Source organism: Pseudomassariella vexata (assembly GCF_002105095.1).
Source record: "Pseudomassariella vexata strain CBS 129021 chromosome Unknown BCR38scaffold_21, whole genome shotgun sequence".
Lineage (NCBI taxonomy): Eukaryota > Fungi > Ascomycota > Sordariomycetes > Amphisphaeriales > Pseudomassariaceae > Pseudomassariella > Pseudomassariella vexata.
In genome coordinates, this window is record NW_024467976.1 from 120,290 (window position 1) to 137,317 (window position 17,028).

General features: G+C 50.4%; 5 protein-coding genes across 5 annotated transcripts; 2 read left to right on the forward strand and 3 right to left on the reverse strand.

The window, feature by feature from the left end:
* Positions 1-1,097: 1,097 nt before the first annotated feature.
* On the reverse strand, positions 1,098-3,116 carry BCR38DRAFT_304169 (uncharacterized protein; the record flags this gene model as incomplete). Its single annotated transcript, XM_040854593.1, has 2 exons — positions 1,098-1,570; positions 1,652-3,116. Coding segments are annotated over 2 exons (1,938 nt in total), but the record flags the coding sequence as incomplete, so codon positions are not given.
* A 1,872-nt stretch (positions 3,117-4,988) lies between these two features.
* On the forward strand, positions 4,989-5,599 carry BCR38DRAFT_414190 (uncharacterized protein; the record flags this gene model as incomplete). The annotated part of the gene is made up of 2 exons (XM_040858905.1): positions 4,989-5,345; positions 5,471-5,599. The coding sequence occupies 2 exons, from the start codon at positions 4,989-4,991 to the stop codon at positions 5,597-5,599; spliced, it is 486 nt and encodes a 161-aa protein (XP_040710332.1).
* Positions 5,600-5,798: 199 nt separating this feature from the next.
* BCR38DRAFT_111846 (uncharacterized protein) lies at positions 5,799-8,442 on the reverse strand. The gene is made up of 4 exons (XM_040853387.1): positions 7,751-8,442; positions 7,121-7,664; positions 6,248-7,051; positions 5,799-6,182 (listed from the first exon to the last, which is right to left on the reverse strand). The coding sequence occupies exons 1-4, from the start codon at positions 8,135-8,137 to the stop codon at positions 6,136-6,138; spliced, it is 1,782 nt and encodes a 593-aa protein (XP_040710333.1). The 5' UTR covers positions 8,138-8,442; the 3' UTR covers positions 5,799-6,135.
* A 3,116-nt stretch (positions 8,443-11,558) lies between these two features.
* BCR38DRAFT_450242 (uncharacterized protein) lies at positions 11,559-12,113 on the forward strand. The gene has a single exon (XM_040861356.1). It carries the CDS (start codon positions 11,649-11,651, stop codon positions 11,814-11,816), a length of 168 nt encoding a protein of 55 aa, XP_040710334.1. The 5' UTR covers positions 11,559-11,648; the 3' UTR covers positions 11,817-12,113.
* Positions 12,114-12,229: 116 nt separating this feature from the next.
* Positions 12,230-13,455, reverse strand: BCR38DRAFT_450244 (uncharacterized protein). The gene has a single exon (XM_040861357.1). The coding sequence runs from the start codon at positions 12,970-12,972 to the stop codon at positions 12,682-12,684; it is 291 nt and encodes a 96-aa protein (XP_040710335.1). The 5' UTR covers positions 12,973-13,455; the 3' UTR covers positions 12,230-12,681.
* Positions 13,456-17,028: the final 3,573 nt, after the last annotated feature.

Genomic DNA, 17,028 nt, shown 5'->3' on the forward strand with positions numbered 1-17,028 from the left:
AACAGACGGCTCCAGTACCAACAGATCCCATCTGGTGGTCTTATCAGACGAAGATCGTGGTACTGGTTATAAGAGTGAAGCTCTTATACGTCTGGTGCGCGAGTTGGTCGGATGTGCCTCTGAGACTCTCGTCGGAATGATTCTCAGAACAAGACGTCTGGCTCTGGAAGTCGAATTGAAGCTCTCGCTGGCATTAGATTGCTCTGATCAGAGCAAGATACAATCCTCTGTCATTATCAAGGCTAGGATGAGGGCAGAATAATAGGATTTCGAAAGTAGTGTATAAGTGCACGTAGGAATGAACAGCATAATTGAAGAGCTCGCTAACTAGAATCGAAAACAAAAGTCAAGTTGATTGAATAAGATGATCAAAAAAAAAAAGATGATGAAAGATGATTGAAGATGAGGATGATGATGCGTGAAGATGAGGGACTCGTGTCCTACTCTGCCTCTGTGCCTCTTAAAGAAGAGAAAATAAACTTTCTCCTAGCCCCGTAACCTATTTCCCTGATGTCCGGCCTTACCCCGTTACAATACAAATTCGTAGTACAGGGTTATACTGATATGTAGGACTAGGTAGTTTATGTAAGGGTCAAGGGCCGGTCATAGACCGTGACAGTTTAGCCTGCTATACCTCGGGTCTTCGGACCTCCTGTCTTCATAAGCCAGAGATTTCCATAGGACAGCATAATAAACGAGATTCAAAAAAAAATATATTATAGGAGCACAGGCCTCTACTACTTTCTTCATAGATGGTAGCTAGTTTGTGGATCCAAATCAGAGGATCTGATTGGCTACATCGTTGCTCTTAAGCAACATTTCGTAGCTTCGGAAATAGCTGAGCTTTCTAGAAAAAACACCATCAAAAGAGATCTGAACCACACAACTGACTTGGCACGAAATCAATCCTGATATTCGTGACTTGAGTCCTGTGAGGTCAGATCGACCAGGATACACAAGTTTACTTCACTACCACCATAAGAATGTATAGTAAAAGAGAATATAAAAAAAGAAAAAAGAAACTGCCGGCTCAAGTCATTCTAAATACCCGTCCCTGTCCCATCCTCCCAGTCAACGCCTACTCTTATCGCTCCACTAAGGCCCCGCATATCCCCGAATCCATACCTGAGACCCATTCCTTCAACTCTTTCATCCCTCTCCTTGCGTTTCAATATACTCACGCCCTCGAACCGTTCCAGCATCCAGCTATCACAAACATAATACACCGCGCCCGCTATCGTGCTTGGGTTAACTGGCATGTGTGGCCACTTCACATAGAAGCTCGCGATGACCACCAGAACCATAACACAAATTATTCCAACGGCGGTCCAGGTGCAGATCCTATGGACTAAATATGTCTGGGTGACACGGAAGGGGACATTAGCCAGGAAAATTGTGAGGATTTCGGAGAGCACTGATGTTAGTGCTACAATGGCAAGGAACATGTGTCGACGGCGTATGCCGGACCAAATGCCCGAGATAGCATTTGTTGGCGGAGCCAAGAGGATGGAGTGACGGGCTGACTGCGGCGTGGTGGAGAGGAGATGATAAGGGGACATGACGGCGATACCTGGTGGGAGTTAGTAGCTTGAACGAGATAGATGGTACGTCTCTGGAATACGGGCAAGATAAGGGCAAGACCGAGACTTACTGCTGAAAAACGACGACCAGAAAAAGGTGATGATAACGCCGATAGCCGTAAAGAGAAATTTAACTCCAAACGCCTCGCTGTCCATGAAATTCTCAAAAGGAGTATCGCCTCCGGTGTTGTTGTAATACAATATCACTGCTAGTAATCCGCAGAGTACAAACAAAAAGAGTAAGCGGCCCGGATACCCCAACATGAGGAATGGCAAGTGATGCTTCGTCTTGGTTCGGTCATGACCCCTGTGATTGTCGACAACACACGCCGCATCTTCAATAGCTGTATGCAGTCGATGGCCCTCGGGATACTCTACCTGCACCACAATGCCGTACTCGACTCTGCCGTTCGGGCCGTAGAAATATTCCAGACCAAACCTGCGATTCACAAGAACACGCTCTAAGAGCCCGTTGGGCATCTTGCCAGCATCCGCGCCAGCGGGCAGACTATTATATAGCCTCCGTAGCTCAGAATTCAGCGACAGACTCGCGACCCCGCAAATGCTCCAAGGATTCGTACTGACGCCGCTTTGCCAATTCAAGAGGAAACCTAGGACCATGAGGACGGTGACGGCCATGAAGGACAACAGCCCGGCTGTGGCTTTCGCGGGTTGAGCGAACACGCTCAAGACGTAGGCGCAATTCTTAGCGCTCATGCTGCCGGCATAGCAGTCGCCTGCTAGGCGAAACGCAACTGCTTCGGCCGACAGCGGGACCAGTAAGGCCGAGCTCATGACCAGGGCAGTTGTCAGAAAAACGAGAGCTTGGCCACCGAACAGAGAGCGCACACTCGTGACGACAGATTGCCACCCAGAAGTCTCGAGACAGAGTGATTCGCGGCCGGCAGCCCCATCTCGGTGCGTCAACTCGTGCCAGGGCTGGAAAAGTTTGGCGTTGAGGTCGAGGATGCGAATGGGGATCGAGAGCAGAATGGCCAGGAGGGTGGGCAGAAACATACCAACGAAGTACTGACCATATGTAGTATAGTAGACCGTCACGTTGGGCCCAGGAGAGCCAGTTGGGTAGGTGGGATAACTGGTCACCGTGGCGGTCGGCACACCGTTCGAGTCCGTCTCAACTCTGACAGTGGGTGTGGCTAGGACACTGGTGACCTCGGTTGCCGTCGGCTGTCCAAGAGAGTTGGTTAAAATGGTCGTTTGCGGCGTTGAAATGGCAGACGGGATACTCGTCAGCGTCGCAGTGGGGACACCATCGGCATCGATCAGTGTCGTCACAGCTGCTGTGACGAATGTGGGCGTCTGGCCCGTGGGCTCTGTTATAGTGACATCGCCCACATCCCCATGATGGTCTGGCGGGACAGCACTGACAGTCGGGGAGGTGACCGGGACACTGCCCACTTTCCCAAAGTCGTCGGTGGTTCGCGTATACTGAGTGGTGACAGTGACGCTGCCGACATTTCCAAAGTCGTCTGGTGGGCGCGTGGATGCCGGCGTAGGTGTGGAACTCGTCACTGTGACACTCCCAACATTGCCAAAATCATCTGGCGGCCGCGTTTCGTGGGCAACAGGTGTCGTCGATGAGCTAGTCACCGTCACACTGCCCACGTTGCCAAAATCGTCATGGGCTGGTATCTCGGTGATAGTTCCTTCCATACTGGAAGAGGTGGACGTCAAGTCATCCCGTCGCCTGATTGCTTTTGCTGCCGAGATAGGCGCGGGCTTAAGCAACAAGTTGCTGTAATCCTCAACCGGGAGTGCATGCAGTGCATACGCCATCAAGCCTACGAATGCGAGGATAATGGCCAGTAGAATGGTCAGAAATGGCCATCGCAGGGCCGAAGGTTTGTAGTTGGGACGCTGTCCATTTGGCACTGGCTGTTGTCGCCGCCTATCGTAATATACCGTGGGGTCGAGCCGGTATTGCTGGTGATACTCATCCTGGCCGTCGTCCGCTGTCAGTGACCTGGCGTTAAATTGCGCCTTCTGCTGTGCAGATATCGGCTGCTGAGCACAATCGTTTCCCTCTACATAATAAGACGGGGTTTCCTCTTCGTAGTATTGCACTTCGTATCCGGACTCGGGCGGTGGTGCATTGAAAGACCCGCCATGATCTCCGTGCTGTGGTGTAATGGAAATATGTGACATGGCTTATATGCTTAGTGTCCGCCAAGTTATTCTATGTCAATGAGACGACACAGCAACAACTCGTGCAGCCAACCGCAGATTCGTCCCTTTCAAAGTATGACGGTCTAGTTGCAAGACACCAAAATTCCACGCCCAAAGGTCCAACCGTAATCCATTGCCATAAGTCGAGGAGCATGCCATCTTTAAAGCAGAGATCAACTGCACGGTTCGTCCACAAGGGGCAGTGCGCTTGCTGTTCAGCTCTCAGCCGCCGTTGTGGGGATGGTTGGCGGATAGGCTAGTATAGTTGTAGTCTCTTGGCATTTCTGTAGCCCTACTGGTGCCAGTCCTTTGTCTGAAGTATTTACCAGGTCGATGATCAAAGCGAAATATTATTGATATGCTGTCCAAACACTTTCGGGGATCCGTTGGATATGTCGCGAACCCATGCGCTATTCCGGGACGTTCTAGCTGATTGATATCATATGTAAAAGGCAGCGTGTCCAGGAATGAGTTGAAATGAGTTGAATTCCACAGTGATAACATAATCTAAAAAAAAAGGACTTGGTGCCGGTAACATCAGATCGAGTGTAAATCATAAGATAAACCCTACCAGAGATCTGGACCGATTAGCAATGCGGTCAATATAACACAACATACTTTTCCTTTCTTATCCATGCCAGCTGCCAAAGGAATCATAATTTCAAGTCTGTCAGTTAATCGTTCACTTCGCCAAAAATCCAGACTCGATGCCAAGCAAAGCCGGCACTAGGCTTTCCACCATGAGACCAAAGAGCCATCAGGCCAAGTACGCCACACCATGGAGTCATCAACCTTCAAAGGGTCTCAAGTGTGAGATGGCCAGTGGCGTTGGGCAACTGCGTCTTAGTAGACAGGCTACCCCTATAGTTCATACATCGTTAAGCAAAAGTCGCCTAAATAGTGCTGGCTTTCATCTCCCCTATCCAAGCAACTGTCCCTTGGCTCTGGTTTGGTCACGCAGTGAAATGCTCGAATGCTGTGGTTTTTCGTCCTCTGGAGGCTATATGCTTGAATTGATAATTTCTGACACAACAGCCAGTATCCCAAGATCTGAACTAAGTTTTCTCGTCCAAATCCGCGGTGTTCACAACCACCGAAAAGTATCGAGGCTACTTGTGGATAGAAACCCGTCGGGGATTGTGTCCAACGAGGGGAATTGAACACGTTTCAATATTTTATGCATTGCTTCGAATCGAGTTGTCTACGTGATAGCGAGTGTCAATGTCACCCCCGTACCAGATACCAGGTATCCATTTCTTGCCTTACCAGATTGCGAATGGAGCTTGGAAGGGCCGTGGTGCATGGAGTCAGACCAATGTGTACCAGTCGACGTGTCGGATTCAGTTGGCTACGATGATGATGGAGATCAAGGGGTGGTGGGTAGTGCAACGCAAAACGAGAAGAAAAACGCAATTTGTAGATGCAATAATATACAAAATCACGGCGCTAGGTTCCGCGCTACGGCGGCCTCGCCATTCTCCCCGTCCCATCTCCGGGGAGCTTCTTTCATTTGCGATAAACCAAATCTCCGCCGCTACCGTCGTCTTTCGTCGTCGTCTCTTTCTTCGTGTCCAATCAGTAAGTAGCCATGCTACTGGTCTGGTTCCAAAGCTTGGCTGGCTCCCCTGGCTTGTGGCATCGTGTTCTCTGGTGTTTGATAACGATGATGGTGAGAGCAGTGATTGGTTGATTTGATTAATTAGGGCACTTTCTTCCCTGAGCCGGCCCGCCAGCCAGCATCGCGTTGCCATCTAAATGATGTGCGTATGCATCGTAACAGCGTAACCATCGTGAAGGGGGTTTCCGGACCATATGCCAACACGCGTGGGTGATCGAGTCCAAGAGAAACCCCGAAGGGTATAGGATTTTGAGTCATGATGCCGTGAATGGTCGCCCATATAGTCGCTGTATGGTGTATCCAGAGGAATGTTGGTTGGGAGGCGTGACTTCGAACGTCGTCAAAGGGTATCGTGTAGAATGGGGAGAGGCATTCTAACCCTGATCGGGTGACCCGCAAGCCGTCCTCCAGCTTCTCAAACTCCATGTGATGTAGCTCTTTCCCAAATCCAGGACAGCCATGAGAAGAATAATCAAAACTTGAAACGTCAATTCCGGAAAGAAATAAAGTAAACAAATATGCCATATTACAAGGTGTTATTAGGATCCAGTCGGGACGCGAGCAGCGAGGCAATGGTGCTTGTTGCGTAAAAGCGCGTATCCACTTGAATACTAACCCGCATTCATCGAGGGGAGGCACTCTGGAAGTGTGGCGACAAGGATGCGAAACAGTTCAAATCTTCGTCATAAATCGTCTCTCGTTGTCTGTTGTCGTACGGAGATTCAAGGCTCGTGGTGATTTGGGTTATACTTAGTGATAGCGAGAAGTTCCCGAGCTTCGGCCGGCGTCTGACGAGTCTGTTACAACAGCCAGTTAGTATTCGTTGATCTGTTATTATAGTAGGAGAGGGGGGGTCACGAACCGCTGCCTCTCTGCATGTGACCTCGATTCCGTCCATTGAAACCCTCACCCCACTCAGGGCCGCGAGGTTGTCTATCTGGGGCATTGCGGTTCGCCGAACCGTTGGCACTAGGCCGTTGGCTTCCTATAGCCCCCGGCGTGTCCCGAGCCCTCAGATGAGAGGCGTTGGAATCAAATCCAAGGTTCATGGAACTCATGTTGCCCGCAAGCAGGGCATCCGTGCTTGAGCCGGCATTTTGGGCAGACGTGGGTGTCAGGTTCGGAGGCGTCGTGAGCGAGTTGTAGTCTCCGTACCTTCCGAGACCGTTCCCGAGCCCGGCATAACTTGACCCTGACGGCGCAGGGCTGGGGCTGTGGGTTCGCAGATCGGCGAAGCTCTTGGCGGCGCGTAGGTTATTCGGAATCCCGTTGTCCGGACTGCCCGGCAGCTCGAGTGTAGGCCCTTGCCTGCCAAGTGTATGGTAAGCGCTAGACCCAACGCGCGATTCGGCGAAGTCGAAGGTAGCCGCGCGACTAAGGCCGCGACGGTGATCCTCCCAAGATACATTAGCCGGCAGTTGATTCTGCGCAGCAAGCGTGGGGGGCGAGTGCTGCGGCCGCTTCATGATTTGAATTTGGCGTCTGTCGGCCTCGCCCACAGACCGGTGCTCCAGGCCCATGTTGTGGGCAAGGATGTGGATCTGGCGACGCTGCTCCGGTGCTACGTCCGGGGGGAATATGAAGACCTCCCGGGATGGGTCATTCTTGAACAGCGTCAGCTGCGTGTAGAACTCAAGCGTGTCGGGATCGTTGAGGTCGACGTCGCCTGGAAACAGAGTAAGCAAGGCTTGATCGTTTAGTAACAGGATGAGGGGGTGGTCTGCAGGCTACTCACGCAACGGGGAGCCGCTGGGTTGATTCTTGACGCTGACGCCGAGGGCCTGAAGTGCGGTTTGGTGATGCACGGGCAGAGGCGCCCGGTGCTGTTCCTCGAGTTGTCCCCGTTTCTCCCGCTTCTCTCGGTCGATGCGATCACGCTCGTCCTGTGGCAACATCTTCTTGTACTCAACGCGCAACTTGCGTCCCATGACTTCCAAGCCGTTCATCTTCTGGATTACAATGGCCGTGTCCTCGGGCGTGGAAAAGTTGGCAAAGGCCAAGCCCCTGAACACCCCCTTGTCGAAATGGTAGTTGAAGGCGTATGGCTGCGGGAGGTTCATTGACGCCATGAGGCCCTGGAGGATTTCCTTGCGACACTGGAACTGGATGTTCTTGATCACGATGGCCGTTGGTATCAGCTGCTCCGAGTCACCAGAAACAGGGGTCGAGATGTGTCGGTCGACCGAGAGATCGTGCTCGCTCGTATTCATGCCCATGTTAGGGTCGTATATCTGGCCCCCCATGGAGTGGAGGGCCAGTCCACCTTGATCGGTCCATGTCTACGGGCACGGAAGCGTTAGCCAAATGTCCAGCGGTTCAAAAAGCAGAGTTTCTTGGAAAAAGAGAAAGAAAGATGACCACTAACCGTAGGGAGAGCCGCTCTTCGATTGACAGCTCTAGGCCCCATTCTGCCGTTGCCAGTCATGGGGCCATTCATGGTGGCCACACCGGCATTGTAGCCCCAGGTCTGACTGTTCTCTAGCATGTACCCCGACTGCATCGAGTTGGGCCCGCCCATGCGATCGAACCTCGATAGGGCGTCGTAGCCAGAGGCAACACCTCCCACGCGGTCGTCTGTAAATAGTGCCGGTGAGCCCATGTGTTGTCCCAGCTGCTCAAGCGGCCGCTGGCCGGAGCGATGGCTAAGTCCGGCGTGCATGCCGACGGTGGCATAACCCTGCCGCGTCGAGCCCGGTGACCGATTCGCGGCTGTAGGGTAGTCGTAGTACATTTCGTTCTGTTGATTGTTCATGGCTGCAGAGCAAGATGCGATCGACGGTGGTGACGTGTGGTCTTGGAGAGTAGTGGTGCAGCTGCCAGTGGTGAGCCAGCAGACTGCAATGCCCTTGAATGCTCTCGAATTCCTCCCTGCGGCTCGGTCGAGGCGCCGGACAGATGACTCTGCTGCAAGTCAGAGGTGTCAGCCGAGAATTGACGAGGATGCAGATAGCAATGACGCTATGCTGGTTTCGTCAATGCTGCAGCGGTCTGGCTATAGCTTCTTTTGCCCTTCGGTTTTCTCCTCCGTAGTTGCGCGCGAGAGGGATAGAGCGTCTTCGAGAGGGTTACAGTAGAGGTGCAAGGAGCAAGATCGCCTTGGTCGTCTTGGTCGTCGTGGTTGTCGTGGTTGTCGTCGTGCACGCGCGCAGGCACCGGTGGGCAGCGATGGCTGGGTGCACAAGCAGCAGGATGCAGGGAGCCGAGGATTAGCTTGTACTTCGTAGCGAGGCACAAGGCCGGATTGTCAGTCTCTGTATGCAAGGACGGCTACGCAGAGATGAGGCGTATATGATGTCCTGGAATCTGAGGCGCCTTGAAGAGTCTGCGATCGGGACCTGATTCCACGAAAATGGAAAAAGTTGATGGTGGAGAGGACGTCGGCGAAAAATGGGTTTGGACGTGCGGGAAGCCGCGGTGTTCGAAGCTTGATTGTTTTTCCCCTTATTCTGTCTTCCCCTCTGCTTCGGCGGATGGAGACGGGAAATGCAGCAAATGACCACCCAGCCAGAGAAAAGAGCGATGGCTACCGCTTTCCTCTGCGGCTGACTGACTTCCTCAACGTCGCAGGCAAAAAGTAAAAAGCGACTACCGTCGGGTTGTAGGTGTGAAGGCTCAGTTCTCACTTGACGCGATGCACGAAGCTCCAGTCCAATAAAGGCAAGGAGATGTGCACAACGGCAACGGCCTTAGATCCAGGGGGGTGGCAACGGACGGTCAGCAGCAAGCTGAAAATTTCTTGGAGGGGGGAACCAAGAAAAGTTGCGATGACAGAGTTTTGGTAGCAGTTGGGAAACGAGTGACCGTTCTGGGGTTCGAAGGCACCAAAACTTTCAGTTCAGGCGGACAACGGGCACCACCGGTCGGCTCGACCCTTAACGTTTTTCCTTCTCTTAAAGCTCTCCCTGTCTTGCTAGATCCGTGTCCGTTCCTTCTGATTGGCAGCAGCAAGGTCGGTTGCAAGCTGGGTTGGGGCGGTAGATCCAAGGCGTAGACACAGCCAAAACAGGCCTATTAATAAATGATCTGACAGCAGGACTTGGAGAAGTGGTTTGGGGAGTTTCGGGGTAGCAAATACACCTCAGAAAGAAAAACACCGAGAGTCTGAACGCTGTCCAACCCCTAAAACAATAGTGGTACGTTGGAGAAAAAGAGGCCTTGATCGATTTGGGGACGGCAACACACGCGTGTTTTGAGACGGAGGGAATACCAGAGAGAACAATATCATGGCAGAAAAAACTTCCCAAAGACGGGGCTAACGTCAATCAAGGTCAAGCTCAGGTGTGGCAGTGTGTGTTGAGTGAATGAGAGAGTGGGTGCTCTGGGTGCTCGATTCGCATCGTGACACTGTGCTTGACCGCGCGGAGCATCCGCTGGCATGGTTGCGACTGGGGTGCATTCAAAAGGCCATGTTGCCATGCGATACCCATGACGATTCTTACACCGTCTGACCTGGAAGCTCGGCAATTGACAGAAAGAAGGATCCAGGCCGATCGATAAGTTCGGTATTATTCCAAAGGCCAGCAAAACCCAAGCAGACGTGAGGAAACATGATTGTAGTAAACTTGGAGGTATTGCTTACGCGAATGGCTAGCAGTTAGATGTCCGTTGATAGATAGCAGACATACAGTGTCAATCACGTCTCTTGGACTCACGGCGACTATGACGATCAAGACATGCCAAAACTCTACCGACGCACAGGGCAACACAGGGGAAACCAACAATGGCAACGTATTCTTAGGTACCTGGACCATGGGCACATTCTCAATATCGCGGAGATTTGTCCATGTTTACATTTTTTTGCTCTAGCTCCAGTTTCTAGCTTCTATGGTCATTTTGACCCCCTGCTGGCAAGACGTCTTGGGTAATGTTCTGGAACCGACATCCATGAATTTCCTGGGCTCCCCTGGGCGGTGGGAGAACCGGAATTGATTGAAGTTAAACCAATGTCGCTGCAACAAATGTCAAGGTTTGATGCGACTTCCGAAATCGTGGCGGTCACCAGCCTCACAAGCCAAGATCTGGTTAGCAATGATTCGTTGCCACGATCGCCCACCTCAGTTTTTTATGTACTTCTACTTGTATTTGCCCTGGCCACCCATGCGAACCACCAACACATGATTCGAAGAGGGCCGCAGCAGCTCCGGCAGAGAACCTCTCGGCTTCTTCTGCTCTCTGTCCCCGAAGAAATGTGGTAAGTTGTCATCGATCATGTCGCCAAGGATGAGGTCGAATCTCAAGCATTTTACCTCAACGTGCCTGTTGCTGCTTGCTCCCACAAACCGCAAGCCGGCTTGATCACCGCAATGTTCCGTGGAAACCTTTCCGTCTTTGGGCAAGTCGCACCGTCCACCATTTCGGCCCGTCATGGAGCTACTGGCCATCTACTATGTAGATGGACACTAGGCAGCTCGCATCTGTCAAAAATCATTAGCACGGAAGCCGCTGTCAGTCACACCAGCCGTCGGATCATCTGTGCATCTCTTTGACAGCACTCTTATCATTCGCCACAGCCAACTGCAGCAGCATCCAGGTATGGTTTGACGCGTCTTCTTTCTCAAGCCGCCCGTAGCAATCTTGTAGGTGGGCCGTGTGGTTTGGTAACGTCGCCTGCAAGTGCAGAGCAGAACACCGTTGGAATTGGAAATTGGGTAGACGAAATGCACCTCATCTTCGTTGGTTACATTAATCCTCTCTGCAGGCCACCCGCCTCCATACCGGACGGCAGCCCATTGCAACGCTATGAGCAAAAGCTATGGGCTGCTATGGGAAGTTGCGAATGGACTCAACTTCCGGCTCGTATGGATTGATTTAGGGGGAACAGTGGAGCATCGCAACCAACCCGTCTCCCGGGAACATTGAGGTCACCCCCTCAACCCTGAATCCCTGGTATCTCGTCCGAAAAGAACTCCAACCTCGGAAAGGTTCAAGACATGCATGGCGGCCCTCTAAATAACATCAACCAAGAGTAGGCTATTTCTCAGCCGTTTTTCTCTCGCACCGCGTCATGCTCGTAGCTCTGGTTTGGCTCACAGGAACGACCTAGGTACTTATGCCAAGCTAAAACTATTGTTCGTTTGCCCCATGTAAAATCTCCTAGCGATCTACCGCTAGCCCCTCCCACACAGAACCCCTATTTTCGGGAGGGCTTCTATTTTCATGATGAAGTCGTCATCGCCTGTTCCGAGTCCTTCGAGAACAAATAGGAGTCAAACGGTGGCCCACCATTGCCGTCATGTAGCTGGCAAGGTCGAGATCACTGATTAATGTGGATGACACTGCGTTGCATCTGCAGTGTATGCATTGCCCAGAAGCGCAACAGCAGTCATCGTCCCTGTCACAGCGCCTGCCACCAGCCTCCAACCACTGCACAACTCGACCACATTATTGACTTGGTTGCGCGCTGCGCGCACCGCTCATCCAGTTCCTTCTGACCTCCGCGGGACGCGCATCATGCTTCCGAGTTTCATGACCATGTCACTGTTCATCGCAGTGCGATTGCCAACCTCTACGTCTGGGATGAGCAGCCTCGTCAAGGTTGCATCCAATGACCGCCAGTTAGTGGCCCTAACCTGTCCCAACTTCTTGACGACCCTCGTGACCTCTTAAATACCACTCACTCCATCATTGGCTCACGGACAGCAAATCAGAGATGATCTTCAGGTTTCTTTCGGGCAAGCCACTCTTAATTACCGTGGGAGCTTCATCAGTGTCGCCTCAATCAATTTTTGGGTATGTCTTAGCAAGGCTCTTGCAGCCAGTCAGATTCCTCGGTTAGATTCCTCGGTTAGAGAAAACAATCAGAGAAATACCCACATTTCGTCACAGAGCAAATAGTACTCCGTAATGAACACGAACATGCACCGGCGGGCCGGGCCACTAGACTTTCCTTCATGATCCGCTGCTAATTTCTCACTTCTTCATTCTGGTTGACTCGCCCAGGTAGCTGTCCGTGGTCAACTCGAACATCGTATTGCCTATCCTGTGATTGTTGGTCAATACAACAAAGCCACGAACGACCACGCTTCAAATCTAGCCCGCTGGGACGGTTGACTCAATTCTTAGCCCTAAGTATGTTTGCACATCTGTCTGTACCAAAATCTGAGACCTGATCCTTGTAAGTCGCAACTAGCGGCAACGTATTCCGTCTGCCGTCCCGCCACCGCTGTCCAAATGCCGGTGTGCCAAACGAACCTCGTCCGGAAAATCGCCATTCCAGCTCCTCCCCTTTCGGATGACTTGGCGGTTGGGGCAAAACATTGCATTGTTATACTGCATCTGCCTTGGCCGTGAGCGCGATCATCTCCAAGCTTGAGCAGCTTTGTCCCGGTGAGACGTTCCAGGATCTCTTGCACGCTGCCATAGTGCGCGTTCGACCCCAGTTACTTCGTTCCTCGTCGTCCAGAACATTCTTGAGGTGTTAGGGAGCACGACGGAGCGTGTGACGTTACTTGAAACATTGGATATTCTGAGCCGTGACAACGACACAGACCCCTGATAGGGTGTCAGAAAACTACCATCCCAACGCTGCGGTAAGGATAGCCCGAAAGGGAAACCTGTCAAACCCCAACTCCAGCCTGCGAAAAGCATCTTGCACCGAAAGATTCAATTACGGACTGGCGGTATGGATATGGGAGGTATTCGTTGCGCTAAAAGTTTCGGATATCGGCATCGTGCTCAGGACCCGTGGCGTGGCAGCCTCAAAGTAAGGAGAAGTCTTGCACGTTTCGCTTATTAACCAATCGGTAGCCCACCACCTTGGGCTACCACATGGTCCCCATTTTTGTCTCTGGAGACCTTCAGGGGCTACTTAGCTAGTAAAACTATAGTTCAATTCTTTCATTTGAATATATCGAAGTTGAAGCCCGAACCGCCGCTGTTATAAACGACATGTTGCTACGGCACATGTAGCGCGACTGGAATTCTAGAAACAATAACAACCCCCATGATCGCTGGCAGGAGAGAAGGTACTTACTGCAAAGCCAGCTGAGAACACAAATATCCAAACATAATGGGCTTGTGGGTGCGATCGTCCTAGAAAGCCAAAGGACACGCGGGGTGTTCGAGTCTGGCGGCGACCGAGAAGGGGCGTCACTTGGTAGACTTTTCTAGCGTAAATAGCTGCAACCCTTAGGAATGGGCAAGGATTGGGATTGAATGTCGGTTTCTAACTCCTGCTGTCTTTCCTCAAATCATCCATGCCCTAGAACCGCTAAGATAGCAATGCGCTCCTTAGGATCGCAACATTTTGCCAAGTAGATTCCCCAAATCTTGTACTTCCTCAGCCGGCAATTTAGAAGTTGAGTATTTTATACCTCCTTTGATGTCAGTCGTGTCATCGTTGTGTACTATGTACTATCTGATTGTTTATACATTTCTCCCGGCCAATCTCGCGAAGAGAAGTATATACGGTTTGCTTCGTCTGAGAATTGACAGGAGACCGAAGACGCTCTGCAGTCTCGGATGTATTGATTAGATTTTCAACGTCTTCGTCCAAGTCTTCTTTAGGATCCCTGGTCTCGTCGTTGGCCTCGTGAATGCGGATGGAGCCGTGGGTTTGAAGGATTCCCCAATATCAACAACAGATATTTCATTCTTCGCCGGCGAGTTCACCTCCACGGGGAACTGTGGACCAGAGTGTTCTCCAGAAATATTTCAGATTCTCTATGTCTGAGGTTCCCCTATTATAGTAATCAATTCCTCGCTGATGTGATTGATGTCTCCGAGGCTCAAGGAAATGTTCTTGGGGTGGAAATCGCCGTGACAAGTTTCCCTTTGGTGAAGAGATAGCAGCGTGGTGGCTTGGAAGAGAAGCCTGATAAATCGTGCGAGGCTCATCTTTCTGTTACCCAAAGGACTTCCAAGCACTGGAAGTCCAAGGCACAGGTGTCAACCGTTTGGATCGTCGACCCAGAAGTGATCCACCGGCAAAGTGATGTGGGACGCTTCCCATTCACTCTGGCCTACATGCCGATCTTCGAGCAGTCTCAAGATTCTCATATCTGGACCATACTCCTCTGTTTCATTCAATCCAACGCTTTTAACAGTGTTCCATCTGTAAGTCAGGTCCTCGAGGTCGTCGAGGCATAACTAGACAAGGGCAAACCCACCATGACCAAGCTTGTGGACAATCTTTAAATGTCCATGAAGAATTTCGCCGAGGTTCATTGTATGATGCCCACCTTTTCCGTCATCATGTATCTTTTCTGCATCCTCCAAAAACGTTTTCAGGATTTGGGTCAGTAGGTCCAGTTTGTAACCTGAATCTAGTTAAGTGACAGTCGTCTGGGGAAACATCACTTTCAGAGGGTCTCGGGGGTTGAAATGAGGCTCAGACAGATGACAAGACCAGGGAGTCAATTATTTTGAAACGTTCAAGAATGCAGGTCACAAAAAGTAAATGAACGCTTTAAAAGGGCTCTTGAAAACATACTGAGGATTCACAGCAACAAAGAGCATGCATTGGCGGTGATGTCTCCAATCTCTACAAAGCGACCCAGGGAGCCAGTCACACAGACGACGTCTAAGAAAAAGCAATCCCAAAATCTGAGTTACAAAATTAAAGCAGATTGAATGTTTGAGAAAGCAGATTGCTACTGAACTTATAACAACCGGATCAATGAGATGTGTTAATCAAGGATCTCAACTTGACATTCACTTGGAGTCGCTACCATGGATCTTTGTCTTTGATGAAATGTTGGCTGCTCCCAATCTTGAATTACTTACCAGCTGGATCTACACCACCTCCTAGGAATATTTGAGTGCATGCATGCGAGGAGATAACGTCTAAGCTATGTAAGAAATGGAAAGGAATGGTTCGGAGCAAAAGTATGCTACGCCAAAGCTAGATTCATACTGAAATGTTGGATTACGTGACAAGTATAGTGATACGTATCAATACAGACTTCTTTGGACCCCATTGAGGTAGTCATGCTACATGTAGATGACATATTAAAAAGAACATGGTCATCCGGCCTCGAACCTAAATTGAGCGTCCAGTTAAAGTCAAAGGTGACGGAGTCTCGAACACGCCACATTAATTTCGGTCGACTCAACAGTTACCACTGAGAAGTCTGATCCTCTTTCAATGATTAATACCTTGCCTTAAAAGTTGATAGCCGGTAGCAATAACTGCCAACATAGTTCTTAATCCTAGTTAAGCTCCTGATATTATATCAAGATTAAACAACCTCTACATCTAATCGCCCTTCAACTTTGAAGTTTCTCTAGAATACGTAAATCTACGTTTATAAGCTTATTGCAAGGTAAATGAATATATTCAACCCTAATTAATACTACTACCGGTAACGTACCCTATAACGTACCCCACAAGCAAGTTGGCCACTTTTTCTTGGCACCGTATGAATAACTTCAATAACAACTAAACTAAAAAATAATAATTCAAACTAATCGGAATCCTCTTCCTCGTACGTATCTTTATCATTCTCACAAGTACGAGCATTATGTCCGGGCTCTCCGCAGATCCTACAGCGCCGTCGGCGTGGTTCGGCCGGTCTCGTACGACGACGACTTACACGTATATCATCCTGTAGCTGCTGTTCAATGTCCCGTTGAGACTGTAAGTCCTGAGCGTCTCGTAAACTAAGAGATCCTCCATCTTGTAGCTGTCGATTTTTAGTCCTTCGACGACGGCTTAGCTCTTGATTGGCCTTCCGACGTGTAGTAACCTCATCCTCAAGTAAAACTAACCGATGCATAACAGCCGTCGCACCACGTGAAAATTGGTCAATAGCCGTAAGTATTGTCGTCGGGGAGCTATTCTGATGCTGTACGATTCTGTTTTTAACGTATTCAGACTGGGATTGAGCCTCGGTTGGGTTATTTGGAGTCTTTGATTCCCAGATTAAGGGGGCGCCAGACGAGCTCCCAGGAGGTGTAGGCGTATGTAGCTTAATATCCAGCTGTGAAATCACATATTCCGGGTCGTACGGAATAAGTCCTGTCCCCCTGAAACCTGCCTGGGTCTTCGGCTTAGTTATAGTCGTACGATACGCCCTATAGAATGCCGAAAAGAAATCCTCCTTCGAGATATGGGTTATATGCGCCCGTGTTACGTCTTCAATTTCTTTGCCGTACGACCTTTTCAAAGCCCTAAAACAGCCTACATCGAGAGGCTGGAGCTTATGTGACGAATGAGCAGGCATACTAAGTGTAATAATAATATGCTCTTTGCAATATAGCTCGAAGTTAGTCGAGTGGTGGCTCTCATGCCCGTCGAGGATAAGAAGACGATAAACACCCTTCGTACGATCCTTCGTATAGCGATCAAAGTGCTGAATCCAGTCTACGCCTCGCTCATTTGTTGTCCAACCGTTTTTGGTTACAGCGATTACCCAATCGGACGGGAATGGGCTATTCTCGTACTAGGATAAGAGGTGGTTTTGACCCGCGATAATAATATACGGCGGGATAGCCCAGCCGGACGAATTAATACCCTGGATTACTGTAGCCCATTCTCGATTGCCTTGTTGGACTGTACGAGGCCTTCCGCGTCGTTCGGCACTTATAACTACCATCTCGGATGAGATTAAGCCCATCGCGAACCCCGTCTCGTTGAAGTTATAGATATCCGCCTCTTGGATACCATATTTCGCAATTGTATTTCGTATGAGCGTAAACCACGCG

What these genes read in the sequence shown, in the direction of transcription:
- BCR38DRAFT_111846 (XM_040853387.1), bottom strand. Translation starts at nt 8,137, where the DNA reads ATGAACAATCAACAGAACGAAATGTACTACGACTACCCTACAGCCGCG. An exon ending in GAAGAGCGGCTCTCCCTACG is followed by an intron (nt 7,665 to 7,750) that starts GTTAGTGGTCAT and finishes CCGTGCCCGTAG; the next exon opens with ACATGGACCGATCAAGGTGG. An exon ending in TCACATGCAGAGAGGCAGCG is followed by an intron (nt 6,183 to 6,247) that starts GTTCGTGACCCC and finishes CTGTTGTAACAG; the next exon opens with ACTCGTCAGACGCCGGCCGA.
- BCR38DRAFT_450242 (XM_040861356.1), top strand. Translation starts at nt 11,649, where the DNA reads ATGTGGATGACACTGCGTTGCATCTGCAGTGTATGCATTGCCCAGAAG.
- BCR38DRAFT_450244 (XM_040861357.1), bottom strand. Translation starts at nt 12,972, where the DNA reads ATGCTTTTCGCAGGCTGGAGTTGGGGTTTGACAGGTTTCCCTTTCGGG.